The sequence below is a fragment of the Macrobrachium nipponense genome, chromosome 6, assembly GCF_015104395.2.
Source record: "Macrobrachium nipponense isolate FS-2020 chromosome 6, ASM1510439v2, whole genome shotgun sequence".
Lineage (NCBI taxonomy): Eukaryota > Metazoa > Arthropoda > Malacostraca > Decapoda > Palaemonidae > Macrobrachium > Macrobrachium nipponense.
The window spans coordinates 46473644-46496143 of NC_061108.1; the positions used below are offsets into that span (position 1 = coordinate 46473644).

A 22500-nucleotide genomic window follows, 5' to 3' on the forward strand; every position below is an offset into this window, starting at 1 on the left:
AAACATTGTCGAGGCACAAATGAGATACAGTTGAAAAGAAAGTTACAAGGTAAACAAAAAGATCAAGCATGCCAGAAAGTCAATTTTCAAAAAGGTAAAAATCAAAGAGCTAATCCAGGACAATCGGAGATCATACGGTCACAAATTTAAACAGACTTAACCATAAGAGAAACAGAATCTTAGCCATACAATGTCCAAAAACATTTATACAACTGAATATATTAATTTTGTTGCTTATATTTATCTACAACTTTTTTCATTATTAAGGCATCTAGTTTAAACAAACCGGTACTTAAATTTAGAACACTTCCATTACTTGATTTAATGAAACAAGATTCAATGTTGTTCCTTTTAACTGTGTCGCTACACAGCATTAAGGATCTTGCCTGACTCCAGTTAATAGGATGATCTAAATCTCTCATATGTACGAATAATGCATTCGATATTTGACAAGTTCTAACTGAATACTGGTGCTGTTTGATACGTTGTGAAAGTGATCTTCCAGTTTGTCTGTAATATACATATTTTATCTCACTTTTTACAAGGAATTTCATATATGCAGCCAGAAACATCTTTAGGAGAATTTTTTATTACTAAACTCTTAACATTAATATTACTGAAAACAACATTTATGTTGAAAAACTTTAAAATTCTAGGAATTCCCCAAAACCTTTCATCATACGGTAATTAGCGAATGTTATGTTTACTAAATTCAAGTTTGTAAGTAGTTAAATAAAATGTTTTTCTAGCTCTTTTCCATGCTACATATACAAAAGTCCTTGGGTATTTAAGTTTCAAGGCAATAGCATAAATAATTTTAATCTCAGCGTCAATAAACTGCAGGGTACAGACGCGCAGAGCTCTTGAGAACACCCCAGATGGTGATTGGGATAATAATGAACAAAAGAAGCGATGTTATTTGATTTCGAAAGACTGAAAAGGTGAAATGTCTATCATGTAACACGGTCCATAGAAATGATAGAAATTTCACCTTTTCAATCTTTCGAAAATCATATCATCTACTGCAAGAATCATTGTTGCCCGGTACCGTTATATCTTCGTATTTAGAATCCTTCCGTCTCCAGATCCCGAAAGAACGAGAGAAAAGGCTTGGAGAATCCTCAAGAACTTCAAAGATGAGGCCCAAAAGACCCCAAGACTCACCAGTCTCTTGAGGGCAGTTTTGAAGGGAAGGGTCCGTACCACAGGCTGCTTCCTTGAAAGAGGGCAGGTATCCTGCCATGCCGAGGAAGCGGGCCTGGAGAGGGCCCAATAACTTCAAGGTTGTGACTGAAAAGCCCCAAAGGCTCGCCAGTCTCTTAAGGCCAGCCTTGAAGGCAAGGGTCCGACACCAGGCGGCAGCTTCCTTGGAAGAAGGCAGGTATCCTGCCAGGATGGGGAGGCGGGCCTGGTGGGGGCCACAAGGGAGATGGCCAAAGGCTCCTCAGGGAGGCCAATTCTTTGAGGGCACCATTGAAGGGGAGTGTACTCTTCAGAAGAGGAAGGCAGGATTCCTTGGAAGATCTGATAAGAAAATCATGGCAGCCTGACTTCCCATTGATAGAAAGCTCTTAACAAATTCATTTGGTTTCCAGATGACTGAAATATTTTTCTTTATTTTGTATTGTACTCTACATCACTTAATTGTATCAAAATTCTCCCACGCCTAGAATTCATTCAGGGGAAACTGTATTTCGTATTATTGCCTTAAGTCGCTATGGAGCACTTTGCCTTGGTTCAGTGCCCTAACCTTGGGAATTTGAGAAATCGTTCTTCTCAGGGTTCATTGATGAAGGGGGTAATTATAGTCTTTCCTTTGGTCTCAGAGATGATATTTTAAAGTTTATGGAAGAAGACAGTTATCTTGAAAATTTATAGTGTGTATCGTTTTATTACAGGCTGCGCTGTGAGCAAGAGCCCGTGCTAACACAAGGTCAGCTTAATCAAAAACAACAGTATCGTGAATTTATTTTTACCATTTCATCAATTTCTTGGAAAGTTTATACTTTTGTTCCCTTCAGGTCACAATACTTATTAATGGCGATGACGATCATAGGTGCTGCAACATTGACCTGTATGAGTTCAATGAAACACCCGAAGAGAAGTCCCCAAGACGAAGGACCCGGGTCACACCTGGCAGTCGCGTTTAAACGGGGAGTCCTTCATCTGTCCCTCCTGCACAGTGTACTGCACGGCTCTCGCTAATATATATATATATATATATATATATATATATATATATATATATATTCATACATACGCACAAACACACTATATATATATTATATATATATATATATATATATATATATATATATATATATAAATATACACACACACATATATATATATATATATATATATATATATGTATACATACTACATACATATATATATATATATATATATATATAATATATTATATATATATATATGGGGATATAGTTCCATAATGATGTAAAATCCTTATGTATGATATAAAATATATGTTTCTTGTAAAGTAAATAAAGCTTTCGATCATCAGCTGTGGTCTTGCTCACTAAATAGAAAAAATATTATTATTATTATTATTATTATTATATATATATATATATATATATATATATATATATATATATATATCAACCGACCTTGTTTCCGCGACAGAGGGGCGGAAGAACCAACTTCCCAGCTTTTGCTAAATCTTTTGGGATGAAGGTGTCAAGAGGTTCTATGGGTCCTCCTTATCACAGCAACTAACCACACTGACATATAGAATGGAAATTTCAACCATTAAGTATCAGCCCCATTGAAGGTATCTTCACTGAAAAAGGAAAGACCAAATCAGGATTCGTGCTCAACGCTAAAATCAATTCAATTTTCCCTCCTTTACTTGCTATCTTAGCATCAAATCACATGTTCCTGTCATTCAAGTGTATACACAGATTTTACACACACATATATAATATATATATATAATATGTATGTATATATGTACATGTATACATATATACATATATGTATGTATGTATGTGTATCCTTAAAACCACGGTAGCAAGTTAAGTCCCTGTTTCACTTACCTTTCTACCGAAGGATTTAAGGATATTCTCAAGTACGTGTTTCATCGTGCTACATTGGATATGTAAGTATATATACACTTATGTACATATGTATGTATGTAATTATATATATGTATATATATATATGTATATATATATATATATATATATATATATAATCATATATGATATATATATATATATATATATATTAGTACTGACTGGTGAATTCCGCGATTTACAAACGGACTAGGTCAACACTAATTGATATGTACCTTATTATCATGCAAATTGAATGTATTAACGGTTATCTGGAAAGTGATCTAAGTCAGCCACTTGTTTTTGAAGAAGCACTACGATCATGATGTTGCTGAACTGATGACAAGGATGGTTTCCAAAATCGGTCTTGTGTATGAGCAAATGGACCTGAACAACACCGATGCATTACTCCAATTACGTCCTAACCTGAATCTCTTCTGGACGATAATATCGAGTTCACCAAGGCATATGCGACTCCTCCCCTGAACTCAGACAACATTGGCAATATTGAGGCAGCCGTTTCTTATGCATCTACTTCATGAACATGATTCTGCTTATGTTTTGTTTAAAGGCGTTCCTTCACTACACACACAATTACCATCATTGCAGAACTATTTTTTCTTCAGACTAATTGACCTTTAAATGCTTCAAAACTTTCAGCGAGTTTCTTAAGCAGAGCCAATAAAAAGACTAATTTTAAAACGAGTTAGAAATATCGTCCAATTATATAAAAATAAAGAACTTATATAGTATTAATAATAGTTAATCGTTAAAAATTGTAGATACGTGAATCTTAAATCTCGGTTTCTGAACGACAAACACCCCTAAAAACTACAATAAATTAGAAGTGAACCAATCACCAAAAACACAAGAGATCTCATTCATTACCATTGTCACCATTCTCCTGGTCATCGTCCTGTCGTTGTTCATCCTCCTCCTCCTCCTCCTCCTCCCCCTCCTCCACTTCCCGATCCTCATCGACGGTGTCGTAGTCGTCATAGTCGCTGTAGAGGGTTTGATACCTGTAGCTCCTCGAAGCCTCCAGTTCCTGGATCCAGGCCCTGAGATCGTCGATCTTGAGAAGGGCCTCGAGGTCGAAGCCAGACACGGCCGCCAGGGGCGCTCGCGTCTCGGCCAGAGGACCCGGTTCCAGCAGGTGGTGGTGTTGAGAAGAGCTTCCGGCCTCCTGGCCGTCGTATCCGTACATCGTCACTTCATGGGAGCCGGGGGACCGGGCCCGCCGCCAATATCACAACACAAGAACGATTCATCCGATCAGCTTTTTCGCTGACAAAGCATCTTTTATCACAGTGTGTATCACAGGCTGGATGTACTTCATGGACTACGCGGTGACTTATCGTTTCATATTTCGTCCCTCTATCGAGAAAACAATTGGGTTATATATACGTATATACACACACTGAAGGCGGACAATCCCAGTCAACGAAAAAAGGATGAGATGAAAACGTTGCACGTGTCATGCGACTCAGCCAAAAGCTCTAGAAAATTTGAACAATAAAATCTTACCACTATTCAACACACGCAAGCGATTACACGAGCGAACAACAACATCCATGCAACGAGTACGTCCTCTAAGAAGAGGAGAACCGCACTGCACTGAAGGCTTCTCTGGTCGGTCGGTCGGTCGGTACCATGGCCTCCAGACATGAATAGACACTTCATCTGTTCCAAGGGAAGAGGCGCACGAGGAAACACCAGCCGACGCTGCTGCAACTGCCGACGTTGTCGTTGTCGTTGTTGCCGTTGCACCAAGATCGAACGCCTTCCCACGCTTACCAGATAACAAACATTTCGGAGAGAGAGAGAGCGCAATTCGTAACATCAACACCACCTGCCAGCCATCATCTTGAATCAAAACAGCAACAAGTTCTAACTAATTCTGCTGAACGTTCTCTCTCTCTCTCTCTCTCTCTCTCTCTCTCTCTCTCTCTCTCTCTCTCTCTCTCTCTCTCATACACACAAGCGTTTTGTATGAGATTGGCACTTTATTTGCATAAGAGCCCCTTCAAAATTCTACTGAGTTTACTGGTCAACTTAACTGTTTATCATACACACCTCCTTTAGTACTTGTCGCAATTGAAATGAGGCAAATACTATCACGGTATCGCTAATAATAAATGTGGACGAAAAATACCAATAATAATATATTATGCATTCCATCATCACGTTAACACTCAACCCGAATTCTTGAAACCCCGCTGTGTGTGTGACATTACACACACATACACACACACACACGCAAGAGGGGGAACAGAAAAAACCTGTTCTAATAAAACGTTCAAGTGTCAGCAGGGGAGTTGATGTCACTAACCAAATGTGACACCATTTATGACCGAAGAGGGTTCAACCTTCAGAGTACCTACATTTAAATGCTGGGGGGTACCAATACAAAGCTGCAATTGATCTATTGCCATTGTCAGTGCACTGCAAAATTCTAAGCGCGTAACAATGCAACAATAGGCAATAAACACTTCTCTCTGTGTGTTCACAGGAATGACAAAGGCCTTCCAACACAGACGACTTATGGCAGCCACTTAGCGAGGCGAACAAAACCAGCGCTAATTGGCCGGTCCATTTAAAGTGACCAAAACTAAAAGTAAAAGGCCATTCACTCCGGCAGAAGCAAATCGGATCAATGCTTTTGATACTCTTGGAAAAGGAAGAAAAACAAAGATACACGATAAAATGATCCGGTATAAAAACTACCAAAACAATTACTTAATGGGCTCTTCAAAGAACAAGTAAAACCAAAAATCAACTGAAAAACCAAACATCCGATTCCAGTTTCATATGTATATACTTATATGTGTATAATATATAGGTATATAGGTATATATATATATATATATATATATATATATATATATATATATATATATATATATATATAATAAATATATAATATATAAGTCATATCACATTACCCGTAGTGATTCATATCATATAGCGAGCTACAATGTCCTTTAATATCTAATTCGCTTTATATATTATATAGTTTATATATATATATATATATATATATATATATATATATATATATAATATATGTACATGTATGCATGTACATATAGGACATACATTCCCATCTGCAGAGAGAGAGAGAGAAGAGAAGAGAGAGAGAGGAGAGAGAAGAGAGAGCTATATATTCTTATAAATGTACATGACATTTTTTGTAGTTTGTCCGGAGCGGAGCAAGAAACAAAGAGCCTGACTGACACAGGGGGAGGCGTCTTCTGCTCCTCTTCTCTTCCCGTCCGCAACTTGCGATGAGATAAAACGTGTTCTGGAATGTAGCCACATAAACCGGTTCCGTTGTCTTACGCCAAACTACTGTAAATGCAACGACAACTCAACACTTGATTTACATGAACACTACGGATGTACGGTAGGCCGCCATCTGTTGTTTTCTATGCCTCTGGTAAACAAAGAGAGCACTGTTCTGATGCTGTGATGTTGATACACGTAGTACGATATCAATCGTTAATCGCATTTATTTCTTCGATTCCAGAAACAGGAGTCTTTTTTAAGGTTCCTCTGTCGCCAATTGGGCGAATGAGAAATTTTGCAAGAGAACTTATTGGGCGTCAAATGAACTTCTTACAAATATCAGCCAGGGGAAAAGGTTCCTTCCGGTTCAGCAGTTTTGACTTCCAAATTTCGAATCAATGTATTGCTTCTTCAAACATTTTATCTTAGCGTAGGATGAAAATAATAACGCCATCTATAAATTAAGAGAGCACACTATAATTCCATATTCAACTAACAAATAAAAATTAATTCTTGGCTTGGCTTTGCCATTAAATCACCCAAACATTGACAATTATTCAAAAAAAATCAAAAAAAATTTTTTAATTTCTTACCCAACCATTTTTTCTATATAAAATGCAAACACAACCCAAGCAATATTAAGTAGTTTCATTTTTCGATCGTTGCAGTGCTACTACACTCCAAATAAGCACACGTCCATTAGCTAATTAACAAGTAATAAGGCAAAACTGAAACGTCCACTGGAGGCAGCAAAAAGCTCACTGACTAGCAAGGCATAATCTGTCTTTCATTTGTATTTAACTCTTCTGCAACTAATTCCCCTCCTTCTTCCTAATCTGCCCACTTGAGGGAATTCATCGCCTCTCTTTACCTAAGAAGGGTATGAGGAGGAGGAGGAGGTGGGGTGTTGTGAGGGAGCCAGATGTGATATGAACCACGTGACTCACCCGGCTCCAAACAACGTTCTCCCTATCATGGTTTCAGATATCCGAGGGTCAAAGAGATAACGAGAGGATACGATAGGAGGGAGGAGTTATCAGGGAAATCGCTGTGGGTCGATCTTGGCTATCGGGAAATACAACACTTTCTCACACTGGAGAGCCGTTGTCAAAACACACTCACAACAAGGCCGGTTCCACTACCCATGGAAGATGTCTAGCTAAAATGAAGTTAATCAACGCCACTCACTCACTTTTAAAGTCTCCCTTCTTGCGGGAGGAAGGCTTCTCTCTCTCTCTCTCTCTCTCTCTCTCTCTCTCTCTCTCTCTCTCTCTCTCTCTCTCTCTCAAGGTGTATATATTCTTGGTAGAATGGGTCCATCCTACCAGATGCTACGAAGTAAGTGGAAAATGTCTTTCGCGGTGAAAGGGCAAAACTTGCTTCACAAAGCGATAGGCGTTGATTGAAACAACAATCAACTCGATACATAACAAAGAGCTATTCAATCTCTTCTCTTCTCTTAGTAAGTCGTTAAGAACGCCACCTTTCACTACCAATGAAGCACTGCCATTCTAACAGCATAATGAACTTTAAATACAAATTATTTTTCATTAGTATCCAACACCTGAAATAATGTCTAAAAATAAAAAGTCTACGCGACTCTGCAAACAAATGAAAAAATAAAAAGAACATTTAATGCTCTTACGATAACGTAATTTCGTACCAACTGCCTACGCACTCTCTCCCGAGCCAAAAGTTGAAGATTTTAGTCTGGGACCTTTGTTTAATGAGCTTCAGCGATTGCAGAGAGGAAATAAATGAAGCAATATCAACATATATCTACACGTAACTGTGGCCTGTCTTTCCACTGAAAGTATTTAAAAAATCTGTAATTCGCATTTCACTTATGAACAACTGAATATTCGAAGATTTGCCATTTGTGAAAAAATAATAAAAAGACTTCATCGTTTCTTTCCATTTCTTTCATGTGACTTGATATATACATATACTTATATGTATGTGTGTGTATGTATGTATATATTGTATGGCAGGAATATATGTGTAACACTCGCTCATTTCCAGTTACAATGGAATACAAGGGACCCAGTTCCGCGCCACAGTGGAATACGAAATGATGCCGTTTCACAGGAAGAAGAGGAACTGCAGAAACAGAAGGTCTAAGAAATAGTGTAGCAAATCCACTGGCTTTGTATATGACCACTTTACTCCTTCGACTTTAAACTCGCTGAAAAAGGACGTCCAAGCAAAATGCTTGACAACCGCTTCCTGGACTGATGAAAAAGGCCCACCACTTTTCTTTGCTGAGGTCAACTCCTGTCCTGGTCATTTACACTTGGAGGTGTCAGTAATATTGGTCTGTGGAAACTGTCCATAATCAACAGAAGTCATCACAGAAAATCAGTCAATACTTTTCCTGCATTTGGCGTTAAGATCATGCGTACTCCTCTTCGGTTCTATCAGCTATTCCTGAGTAAATGCACACATTAGCCCTTTCCTAATTCTTTATTCCCATTCCTATGCACTGAGATTCACAAACACTAAGAAGTCCAATCCATAACGCCTTGAATTCATTTTTCTAACTGTTGTGTGTTCCCAGACTGATTCAGCATTCTTAATTTCCCATTTCCTATTTTCCGTTTATCCTTACTACTTCCTAACTGGTGGTTCTTAGTGCCTCAATACACCCAAGAATAGGAGCCATTTCTAGATCGTGCCTCTCCATTATGTAGCAGAATCCACAGCTATTTCATTGGCTATACACATTGCAGAATAGCTAGTTCCCTGTAGCACACAGTTCCTGGCTGAATAAGTCCAATAACCCCTTCTACAGGCCTACTGATTTTTAACCAAGATCTTTAACCAAGACCTTCCAACAGGCGTCCAGATCTCCCAGTGATTTATGGTGCAGCTCCTGAACAAGACCATAATCACTGATTATTATTAATATAAATATAAGCTTTACCTCAAGGTGTCAACCAACTGGGGAAGGAAGTGCTCTACCCTCAGCTTGGGGCCGTAGTCCAGGTACTACCGGTTATTCACCCCAGGTACCCTTACACACACACACACACACACACACACACACACACACACACACACACACACATATATATATAATATATATATATATATATATATATATATATACATATGCATTAAGTTACAAATGTCCCTTAAATGATATCTAATTCACTCTACCTCGTTATTAATATTTTTATTTTATAAATGTATGTTGACCGAAGGGGAATTTTTAAATGGTAATAATTTCGTCGGCTCACAGCACGAACCTCGGAACCAAGAAATCAGGACGGACTACACAGTTATCACGAGAGCTTCACTGTACGTCTTAATTTCTTGGTTCCGAGGTCCGCGCCCGTGAGCCAACGAAATTATTACCAACTAAAAATTCCCCTTCGGTTAACATACATGAAAATATATTAATTCCGTGTAGAACGAATTATATATTAAGGGACATTTGTAGCTTAATGCGTTATAGATGAATCACGGTGATGTGATAAGACTCGTGTAATGGGTGTTATGGTGTGGTATATGTGTGTGTGTATGTGATGAGTGTGTGATGTATGTGTATGTATGTGTGTGTGTATGTATGTATGTATGGATGATGTGTATTTGTATCTAATATATATATATATATATATATCTAATATATATATATCGAGCTACAAATACCCTTTAATATCTAATTCGCTCTACCTCGGAATTAATATATTTTCATATATATTAATTCCGAGTTAGAGCGAATTAGAAATTAAAGGACATTTGTAGCTCGGTGTGTGTGTGTATATGAATCACGGTAATGTGACATGACTCATATATATATATATATATATATATATATATATATATATATATATATATTATCTCTTCCAAGACTTCAGTCTTGAAAATTGGAAGAAATGCTGGAGACACTAGAAGTGATGCCATTACGTTATAGCTGTCACCATGCATTAGACACTTGAAAACAATCAAACAAGGACCACGTCAGTATAACATGCTGATTCTTGGAGATATTCTGAAAGTGGTATAACTTAGTAACATATATCTCGAAGAAACAAGAACACTACCAAGACTCTGAAAGCGTCTCTCTCGTCTGTCTCTGTGGGAAAGCTTCCAAAGCCCAGCGTGATGTGATGTAGGGAAGCTCGAGTGACCTGGGAATGCGAAGCCTCAAACTGACTCTAACAACCTCATCATGAGAGAGCGCAGACGCCACAACCATTTGTTTAGATAAACATCAAAGTATTTGGATAAATTTGAGGAGCGTAAAGCTCTCTCTCTCTCTCTCTCTCTCTCTCTCTCTCTCTCTCTCTCACATTCAAAGCTCTCGAAGTCGACGGGAGTGCGCACATACAAACGAGCGTGTACACGTGGTGCCGCTACCTAAAGACCCACATGACGCCGCACCCTACTGACAGTGCCAAAGAGGAATGTAGTACACAGCTCTGGGACAAAAGACCAGGCGGAGGCGGTACCGTATAAACGCCGATAATCTAGATCAAGATTCAGCGATTATTTCTCCTTCGTCTTTATGACACACACTACACACACCACACACACACACACACACACACACACAAATAGCATTCTCAAAAGCACCGTAAATATAAAAAGAAAGAAATAATAACGTATAATATTTGACAACAAAGGAAATGCTACAGAAAACAGAACTAAAGAATCACACACAATACTCTGACACATGTAGCCCTGCTATAAGCAAGACTCGGCAACGCCCACAAACATTCTCGATATACAGCAAAACAGGCGGGAGATTCAGAAAAAGACACTTACTACATCTGAAGAGAACAAAATTCATTCATTATGAAGTCAATGAGAAGAATTCAAGCTCAAAATAAGCAAATTCTTCCGGGGGAAAGTGAAAATAAACAATACTGCCAGATGTATGATTCAAGGCAAATATAAACAAACTATAAAAATAAAACCTCAAGATTAATCTCTTAACATGAAAGAGACTATCGAAAAAATCAGCCATAGCAGAATAAACCTTAACACAAAAATGACTATAAATTCTCGTCAAGTCAAAGGAAAAATATAATCGATTATGCACTTGGACAACGCAGAGAAGCATCTCGTAACTCAAGTAACCCAGAATGATTTGAAATGATAATGAAACTCATTGAAGGCTAAAGAAAGTAATTCCCGCACACAGACAAAGCAACGCTTTAAAAGCAAAAATGCTTTCCCACAAGGAAATCAGCAACAGCAAATGAACAAACGAAGGCAGAGCAGAGTGAGCATCTCATTGGCAAATGCAACTCATAAAGGAGTCAACGAGTGTACGACGCTTAAGCTGTATTTTGTTTAAGCACTCAAGTAGTCGTTATGGCGCTCATCAATTTCCCTTTAAGAACGTCAGCGAAGTCCCTCGTCAACCTCTACGAAAAATACCTAAATGCTCACTTGTTCTGTCCATAACTATTGTTTGCGAGTAATTCACTTTTAGTCAAACACAGTCGAGTTAATCATCTTTTCCAAGTACCTTGAAAATCTTACATACTTATGATCTGACTCTCTTAGAGAGCCACAGACAAACCGTACATGTAACTTTAGGACACTATGGAAAAGAAATTCCCTCCCACAACATAGAGACAATTTTTTTTTCGCACATCCCATAATAAAAGCACAATTCCGGCTTACAACAGCAAATGACGTTCGTGAAGATTGCAAAACGCTACAAAATAACAGCAACAGAAAAGTACAGACTAGTTGGTGCACAGCAACACCAGAAAATAATGTTGAAGGGACGAGCACTTGAATCTAATTTCCTTATATTTGCTCTATTGCCGTAATGAGAGAGAGAGAGAGAGAGAGAGAGAGAGAGAGAGAGAGAGAGAGAGAGAGAGAGAGAGAGAGAGAGGTTCTTTAACAAGACACGGTGCAGGCTGTAAATTCTTGTTGTTCTTCATAACAGGACAGTCAGTACAAGACGCTCATTACCATATTCCACCCAACGAAACCATTTGACTGGATGAAAATTTCACTCAGTTCTGGAAAAACACTTCTTCCGATGACTAATCTAGAGTAACCCGGCAAAACACGTGAACAAGATTAAAATAGAGAAACTCAAAGTTGATGTAAAGACTGAGACTTCAATGAAAAGAATTTTCCAATACAGTGACGAAACAAACCGTCATAAACTTCGCTCCTGCCAGTCTCCGGCACTCTTTGCAAAAGGCCTCCTTGTCAGCATTTCATAAATCCTTTCCATTCATTCAATCACCCTTTTACTTAGGAAATATATCACATACTCTATACACAAATATATATATATATATATATATATATATATATATATATATATATATATATATATATATAATACATGAGAGGTGTACCCGTGGCCAAAAGCAAAGGAACAAAATGGCGAGGTGAAAAACGAAAAGCAATACTGGCTCCCCAAGAGCAACAAAACAATAATGGGATCACAACCCCCGCCAATTTAGTTAACGGGCAGAGAAAACATGGGTTAACACCCATACATTAGGTCTGAGTTAAAGTCAAGAGAAATGATGGGCTTCACTGGGTCATTCTTCGAACCGTTTGCTGGCCGGCCTCTTCGTTAGAAAAGAATCCCGAGCAGAAGGATCAGACCACGACGAACCTGCTGAGCGAAGTCTTCTATATTCGGTCACCTCGGTTGGGATTTTTCAGAAAAGAAACTGATGAGGTTTCGCTTGAAGAATCGTGGGAAGGTGACACAACAGATACCCTGCTACCATAAACACACCGGGCACGACTCTGGGCAGTTACCGGAAACCACAAGTATGTTTACATCGAAAAAACCAGAGAATCCGCCCATGTACCGAGACGATGACACGCTTCACCGTGATCCTCCCTAAAAATATAAAACCACGTGTTCTTTTAAGCTATGACGTAAGAAAAGACACTTTTTGTCTCTGATCATCGGTTAAAGGAGGGCGAACATTCATTCAAAGGCGAGTGATAATAAGTTACATTCAGCGGTGGGAGGCAGAACTTGTCAATTGAACAGGCCATGGAGAGAGAGAGAGAGAGAGAGAGAGAGAGAGAGAATAATGATCAGCCACACGAGCTGCTGTGAACACTGACGTTCACGCTAACTAATAACTTTTCCTACCGAATTAGAGAATCTTCCAAACATCATGATCATCATCGTCATAATTATATTCGTCGTCTAGATAATCAAAAGGTCGAATGACGAGCAAAAAATATTCCTAACATGAGAAACATTCTTTTATTCGGTCATTTCAACGTACCAGAAAATGTTAGATATAACTATTGTTTGCTGCAATTTTCTTTTGGTAGAAACTATGGAAACTATAGTATATTTCTCGGAATCTATGACTACAAAAACTGATCACTAACGATCAATATGAAAAAACCACCACATTATGAACAACTTAAAGTGGAACAAATATAATTTTCAGAATCTAAGACATAAATTGTATCATTCCACTTTCAGTAAAAGAAAAATACACAATCCGAAATCATTAAAAAACCCAATAATCAATAATTGGAAAGTATTACTTAAAGCAGAGGATAAACAGTAAAGAAGAACTTGTGCCAAGTCGAGAGCAGATACAGAAACCGCAGTTATCAAAACACACGGCATGTGTGTATTATGTAGTAAATAATGGTCGGGAATAACACCCAATACCAACCAACTCGAGGTATTCGTCATCAGTCAAATATTTCCTTCTTATCTTACAGATGCTTTGAGCGTCTTCGTGAAAAGCGGTTTTCTAAAACGCCGTATCCATCAATATAAACAACTGACGAAACAATTCCGGGGTACAGAAGGTACAATAACGCGTAAAACTTTCTCAAGCAGCACAAAGTGTTGAAGTGCTCTGACATTAACATATAAGCGGTTTCAATTTCAAGAGGCTAACACCTTATATGATACAAACACAGCTCGACCTTTCTTCACTGCAGAACATCAGACTCAAGAAAGCCATTTGCCATTTAGAATTAATTTCACAGATATGCACTACACTAAAGAAGTTATAGCAACCCTCATTCTCTCTCTGTACACAAAGAAACCAGTATATATGTTATGTATATGTATATAAATAAATATATTATGCCTTCCACAACTATTTCACCAGTTACATCATTACTATAGTGGAGGAGACCTCTAACAAATACCCATTTGTGAGATTTCGGTCACCTAAACAGGCAAAATGGACACTGGTCAAGGAGAACCGTCAAGTTACTCAGTTTTGATTTAGCTGGCTTTGTGCCAGTCTGGATCTGCTGACAACAACCATTTCGCTGTTGCTCAGTTAACAACCGACGATTACAAGGATAAAACTAACGCAACCCCACCCCCCCTTCCACAACACCATCACCAGACCAGTCTTCACAACACACGAAACTGAGGAAAAAGGCCTCTCCCGCCTGGAACATCTTTTGTATGTTATAAAAACGCTCCGTTCTTCTGAAAATACATTCAATAACACTGATTATTAAATGAATATAAACACCTTAAAGGTTTAACTGCTGACGCGGGGATGAGTATTAAAATCAGTTTGTATTTAACAGATACGAGTATATGTGTATACGTGTATATATATATATATATTTATATATATATATATATATATATATATATACTAATATTGAATAACTTGATCACGAAGTATCTAAAGCGTGATGCTATTTGAATAATAAATAAAGGTTTTTCCTCCGTGGCCAAAAACCTTTATTTATATTTAATATATGTGTGTGTGTCACCCGATCAACTGATCTCTTGTAGGAACTTGAAAAACAAAGCTACAATTGGGAGAATAATTTGAAGCCAGCTTTCACAACACCGCAGAACCTACGACAGACAAGTAGGAGATGACTCCGTTGAAGGTGTCCACCACAGTATTTGGAGATTTCCCCTTCAGGTTACAATTTATCACTGCAGAGAAAAGGAAGACGCAAAGTAATGAGGAAGGCTTACATGTCTGTAATCGTAAGTTATTTTATTTATAGCAACCGTTCAGGACACTTTTCTTTCCTACCCAATCAGCACATTCCCCATTCTTTTAATAAGAAAAAGACCTCGCTAAGACGACGTCATAGCATTAAGAGAAATCTAGGTTTAAAAGCGGGAAAAAAGAATACAAACTCAAAGAAACGATAAAAATAACCGATTACATAAATATCTATGACTGACTCCTCTTTAAAGTTATCAAGCTAGAACCAAACGATACCCCTGATAACAGAAGGGCAAGAAGATGACATCGAAGAACATCACTTCTCTTGCCAAGAGTGAATGCCATTCAGTGACTGACACTGTTCAAGTTTATCACTCGACCGTTCATTAATCAATGGAAAAAAAAAAATAAAAACCGCCCGGCGAAACAGATTTAGCTGTCATTTAGAGCTACCCCTCTCCACTGCAAAAATAAATCTCTCTCCACTGGGCAAAAAATCTCTCTCTCTCTCTCTCTCTCTCCTCTCTCTCTCTCCTCTCTCTCAATATATATATATTAATATATATATATATATATATAATATAATATATACATATATATACACTATATATACATACATATATATATATATATATATATATATATATACCACAACACATATAAATATATATAATATATATATCTATATATATATATATATATATATATAACATATACATATATTATAATTCATATATAGATATATATATATATATATATTATTATTATATATATATTTATAATATATATATCTCATAAATACCGACCTAACATGAAGGTGTACTTAAGCTGGCCTCGACGAGGTACTACACAAGGATGGAGACATTCTGCGGGTAAGCCTCCCTCTGGGAGCGAAAACAAGGAAACCTTCAAAACACACACACACACACAAAGTTGGCCAAAAATCACGAAATTTGAAGCATGCTCTCTACACAAACGCCCCCCTCCAACAACTAACTATGAATCAATCTACTTGAGGGCGTTGTACTAATTTCACACAAATTCGAACGAAAAACGACACGGTCATTCTTAGACATCTACAAAATCAAAGTGGTGTTGCTTCTGAACTGAATAATAAACCCATATAACCAAAAATTGTTTGTCCTACAAATGCCACTACAACCGTAGAACTATAGTCAGAAGCTCTCTGTCTATAACCTATTCTATATGACAAACAAGACAGCCTGCTAGTGCACCATCATTTACTCTCACAGCCTCCAATTTGAGGAACTGTCACCGGCTCCTCCTTCCATTCCAGCCACCACAAGTCAACCCAGTACATACATAGATCTAAACATAAGTTAGGAAACGCTAGGCCTGGACGTTCTTCAAGAAGATCCGTGATGCGACGACCCACAGGTCAATTTAACTGTTCTAATAAGGGCGACACGTCCGTCCAACCAGATTTGGCACCTTGTCTACAGGCCAGAAACTGGATTTAACATCACTGCCCTCCATAACTGCAACAAATTATGCGTAAGTCAATAAGGGTGAGCGCCTCTGCCAAGTAATCACCTATCCACGGTGGGGTGGAACTGATCATCAGGTAATCATTAGTCTCTCTCTCTCTCTCTCTCTCTCTCTCTCTCTCTCTCTCTCTCTCTCTCTCTCTGCGCGTTTGTCCGTCCGTGCGAAGAATGATACCTTATCCTTGTATGGGAACTTTATCCGTCGATCATTCCCGCATTCCGGTTCTTTTGAGTTTTGATCGCCCACCACAAAAACCGCCCTGCTGCCGCAAGTTCATCCCTTTTCTGTCCTCTCTTAATGACCACATAACATTCTGCGTTCCTTCACTTTCTCACAGATCAACAAAATAAATAGGACGCAATAACAACATGAGGCACATGAAACAGAACACAATCAGAATCAGAGTTTGTGTTGCGTTACTTAACCACCAAATTTCATTTTAACAATAATGCAAACATTAACAAGATCTTGGGCAAAGGCTAAATATATGCTGTGTATGCTTACTCGAGTATAAATTACAATTACTTCACATATATGATCTCCATCGTTTCTAAATACTAGTAATAAAACCTCTTTGTTACTAATCTCAGAGTAAACGAAATATACATGTAGAGAATATGTCAAGGTCAGTCGGTCGTTCACTCTCTTCGCTTAAAATAATAATCCACGCCAGAAGAAATAATTACCAAAATAAATACGAAGTAAAATAATATTAAACTGAAATAAACCTCCCTTGATAGCATTATTTTTCAATACCCGTTTCTTATTTCCGCAAGCATATACAATGCATATCGGCGATTCTAGTATTCACAGAACGCAAGCAAATGTAAAAGAAGCCACAATAGCACAGCCAACATGCAAGGTTTTTGTGTTTCCTAGCGACCAGTGCTATAAAATAAACGACTCATAAACCTATCGTTTATAATAACATGACATATTAAACTACGACCAACTAATACCTCGTTGCTACACTTCCTCACGCTGCAATTAAATATAAATATTACGCAAATAAGGAGGCAAATAGAAAAACGCTAAGTGCAAATTCCCTGAAAACAAAAATTCCCCTAAATAACAATTCCCGTGTGAAGTCAAAGCAAATCTCAATTAATGTAGTAAACCCATTAAAAAGGATGGAGCACAAACATCAACACAAACGAATTACGGAATCATAAAGTACCATAGCAATTTTTTTTAATGACTAAATGCATTCGCTAATTTCAATCTCAGATGAAGCGCGCACCCACAACATTATGACTTCAAACTGTAACATTGATTAATTTACAACGTATGTTACCGTTGATCGCGCAATATGTATATAATATATATAATATTATATATTATATATATATATATAGATATAATATATATATTATATATATATATATATATATATCTATATATATTATATTATATATAATAATTATATATATATATATATATGTATAAAATTTATTTATAATGTGAACATTTTCTCTCAAAAAGTTTCGATATTTAGCAAGCAATTTTGCGTGATAAATTGAAAACAAACAGATCGAGCCGATACATCGATACACTGGCATGGCAGGGAGGGGATATAACCAATGCCATTACATTTAATTGGCCATTAAGCACCTAAATGGATTACCGAAAGTTTAATTACAACAGGTGTGTTCCCGGATTGTTCGTACCGGCTGCAAAACCTGATGTTCAAAATCAATATGAGACAGCTTCGAAATTTTTCCTTCGACGTTTCATAGTATTCCACCATACGTAGCTGTTGATGTATTTTTACAATACAATAGTAATAATAATAATAATAATAATAATAATAATAATAATATAATAATAGTTGAGAATAGAAAGTGATAGCATTAACAACATAACTGTTCCTCTCTCTTTACATGGTGTTCCTTCCCGGAAGACTATGATGCTACTTGTCAATGAACTTCAGCTTTTTAACCAATAAACCGAGACCTTCAACTTGCGGATTGAGAGCGTTTGTTCCGTCAAGTGGAAAATTATTGCAATGGAAGAGGAAAAGTAAATCTGAAGCGACACATCCCCAAGAGCCCCATCATGAGGGAGAATGCTACTCCCTCTCAAAAAGAGGACTGGAGTTATCATCCCAAATCCTTCTCTCGAATCAGTGAAGAAGAAGTCGCCCATCTCAAATGAAATAAATGCACGCCTCATCAGAAAAATTACGATACAGAACAACGACAAATAGCGAGTTTGGAAAAATGGCACGCAAATTTGACTATAAAATGGATAAAAAGAAAGAAAGAAAACTTTTGCGTGCCGATTTAGGTTGCCTTCATTGTTGAAATTGGTCTCTTTCTGCAGCGCATTTCTCACAGCGTACGAGTCTCTCTGCATCGCCTGCTTCTTTCAGACTGAGTCCCCAGTGACAGACAAATAAGATCATTCGGTCACATTTCATAGATCACTCCAACAATAACCTCAAACAACACCAGTAGTTTTCAGCTGCCCGCAGGAACACTGTCCTGACTTGCACCTGGTCAAATGAAAACTGCATTGGGCAATCAAGTCGATAATTATGGATGATAAGACCATTCCTCACTTTGCACTCGGGAACATTTCACTACACCGGTTGAATCTTAAAATGTCCATACAATAATGCATCACTTTTATCAAAGGGTCAAAGCAAAAAAAACTGTTGACATTCACTATCTCAAAAACGATATTTTGAAAGCAATTCACTCTCTTTCCAATGACGGCTACAACACCAGAATGTCGTTTCTTTTGTGATGATACGCCCCAAAACCTGATAACCACATGAAACACACTTCACGTTATTTCACTTCCTAGCACACACATTCCCGGAGTGACAACACGTACGTACGCACAGCCACCACTCTTATTAGAGTTTAGAAGGAAACTGAGTCAACCACTTTTGTCTAGAGTGGGCGAGACTTCAGTGGGGAGGGGGGGGGGGGGGGATGTGGTATGGCCCCCCCCAAGGGAGGGAGGGAGGGCGGTGGGGGATCCGTCATATCATACCGACGGGTACGAGCGAGGTTTGGTTGGCCGGGTTTGTCTATCTACCCCTCGTCGTCGTCATGGCACGCGGGGCTTCAGCGTATGAAATACCCACATCCCCACACAAGGACTAACCACAGACACACACACACGCTCCCACTCCCCTCGAGTTCGTCGCGCCCTCCTCGCCTTTGCTCAGTAGCCCCGAACTTATACATATTGCCGCCCTTTAGCCTTCTGTGCTATTCCCCTCTTCTCTCTCTCTCTCTCTCTCTCTCAAAGGCTGATCATCTGGCCAAAATGATTTAAAACCTCAGGCAAAGAATGGTTAAGCATCCAATTTCTCCTTCGTAACTTCAGAAACAATTGGTGGAGATTCGAACAAAGCCGAAACAACAACATGGCAACCAAAGGAATCCCTTTCCCCATCTACACTTAATCCCCAGAAGGCCGCCACAGGGGAACCCGAAGGAGGGGAGGGAAGGGCCCCGGATGAGGGGAAGGGGCTGGAAGTGGTAAAAGGCCTGACAGGAAAGGCAGCTCGGAGGGAGGGAGGGAGGGAAGGGACGGCCGTAGCAGGGGGGGAACATGCTGGGGGGAGGGGGGAGGGGATAATGCTTTGTGAATGAGTAATTCAATCTTAATAATATGAGGTGCGGGACCTGCATAATGGGCGTTGGCTGTTCCTGCCACCATAGGAATGGCAGCGCCCCAAAGACAACTAATACGGCAAAGGCAAACACTGAATATCTAATATTCGGTGTCATAATTCCAAGAAATATAAGGACTGCCAGGTCGTTTATTCCACTTAACAGAGAGAGAGAGAGAGAGAGAGAGAGAGAGAGAGAGAGAGGAGAGAGAGAGACTTAAAATGACTTTGTTTCCATAAGCAGATGCATGTTAGGTCCATAATAATAGATTCTTAGGAAGAGGAATTATTATTTTTTCCTTAAAACTCTCAAGTAGCAAAGCGGTCACGCATGACCTCTGAACAAACAAGTCTTACACTGAGCTACTGACATGCACGTGGATTACCTCGATCATAACGCTGACAAGCTTCCTTACCAGAGAGAGAGAGAGAGAGAGAGAGAGAGAGAGAGAGAGAGAGAGAGAGCGCATACGCACCATATTCAATACAACCATCTCAGGAAGGTATTATATAACAACAAAGGATAAGTGTATCAAATTTCCTCCTGTTACAGCACCTACCTACGAAATATCCCACGACAACAAAATGGAAAGGGGAAAAACAGTTTCGGAAATAACTAATTGAAAAATGTAACATCCCGGAACAAATAAATTTGTAACTTAGGATATCGACAAAAAAAAAAAAAAAAAACTTCGACAATGAGAAGTGCATATGTCTTCATAATTTCCTTCTTACTTTTCATTATGTAAGAATTAGTCACTCAATTCAACTCCTCAGGTGTAATGTAAAGAATAACTAAATTGGTCGCTTTCATCGACCGGTGAAACCTGTTTTATGAAGGTGCCGAGACATTCGTCAGTTTGAAATTCCCTCTAGGTCTAGGGTCTACCACATACTACAATCAGACCGGCGTCCCAAAGCACAAAATGTGCCGCTGAGTATGACAGGACTTCCCAGAAAATTGAAGGCCCAGAAAACTAATTAAAACTGTCTAGTCGGGAGTTATGTTGTGAAGAATTTATGCGGTGAATAGCAGCAGCGAAATGATTCCAAGTTCAGCAGGGTACGGTCCTTCAAAGTGGCAAGTGCCCCTACAGCAACAATCATGTTGTGCCTCTGGACATCGTTCGGCACAGGAACAGTTATGTTGTGGCTCTAGACCTCTTTGGGGCAGCAATGGTAATAGTTATGGCTCTGGACCTTTTTCGCTCAGCAAGAAAGAATATAGTATGGAGAGGTATTGCGTTCGCCAACTCTAAAGTAGAAGCCTTTCAACACACTGGCCTCAAGTTACTGTTTTTGAAGGAAGTTTTGTTGATCCTAAAATGACAGTCCAATGTCTAAAAATGAACGCCACCGCGGGATGTCCAAATACCTTTAAGCTGGTGAAAAATAAAAAAAATTATTTTTGGATCCATCAGATTCCAAATTATTCTCAAGTGAAGAGTGACAGATTAACCCGGATGATGTTTTTAGGAAAGAAACATTTGTTTGTCGACTTACACAGTGAGTAAATTTATCCTTAAAACTGTAAAATCGTGAATAAACCCATGAAGAAAGGGTACGTGACAATGCAAAGATCTAAACGGGCTAAAACATGGCCGAAAGGATAAAATATTCTGCCGACTTCTTCTTTTCTTCGTATGTCACGAACCTCTTTTCGTACAGACAACAAGGCTTATGGCCCACCTTCCCACCAACCCACCCGTCTTGACCCTTAAACGCTCACAGTATAGAGTTTCGGGTACAAGACCTTCATACCCACTTGCTCATGATATCCGACACCTGTCACCAACAGGCAAACGACACCAAACGCTTCCTTCCATCATGACCGACATATTTTTCTTCTTTTTCTCCCTCAGTCTACTCGCCCCCCCCCCCCCCATCTAATCTTGACAACAAACAAAATTCCCAAAATATACGGCTGTCCTAATCGGAAGTGGCACTTGAAAAAAACGGAGTAAGCGTTGCGCTAGAAATAGCATAAGATATCTTTATCCCATCTCGATGATTCAGACATCTTTAACACAAGTCGCTACTCTGACTCAAAAAAATAAATTAATAAATAATAAATAAATAAATAGATAAAAAA

At 38.5% G+C, this 22500-nt stretch overlaps 1 protein-coding gene across 1 annotated transcript in view; it reads right to left on the reverse strand.

The window, feature by feature from the left end:
* The window catches only part of LOC135216852 (disco-interacting protein 2 homolog C-like), a 271475-nt gene extending 251833 nt beyond the window's left edge, over nt 1-19642 (reverse strand). The window contains exons 1-2 of the mRNA XM_064252365.1: nt 19567-19642; nt 3966-4454 (exon numbers count right to left, since the gene is read on the reverse strand). Of these exons, the coding sequence (XP_064108435.1) occupies nt 3966-4284 (319 nt within the window). The 5' untranslated portion in view covers nt 4285-4454; nt 19567-19642. The remainder of the gene's footprint in view (nt 1-3965; nt 4455-19566) is intronic.
* Between the last annotated feature and the right edge of the window lie 2858 nt (nt 19643-22500).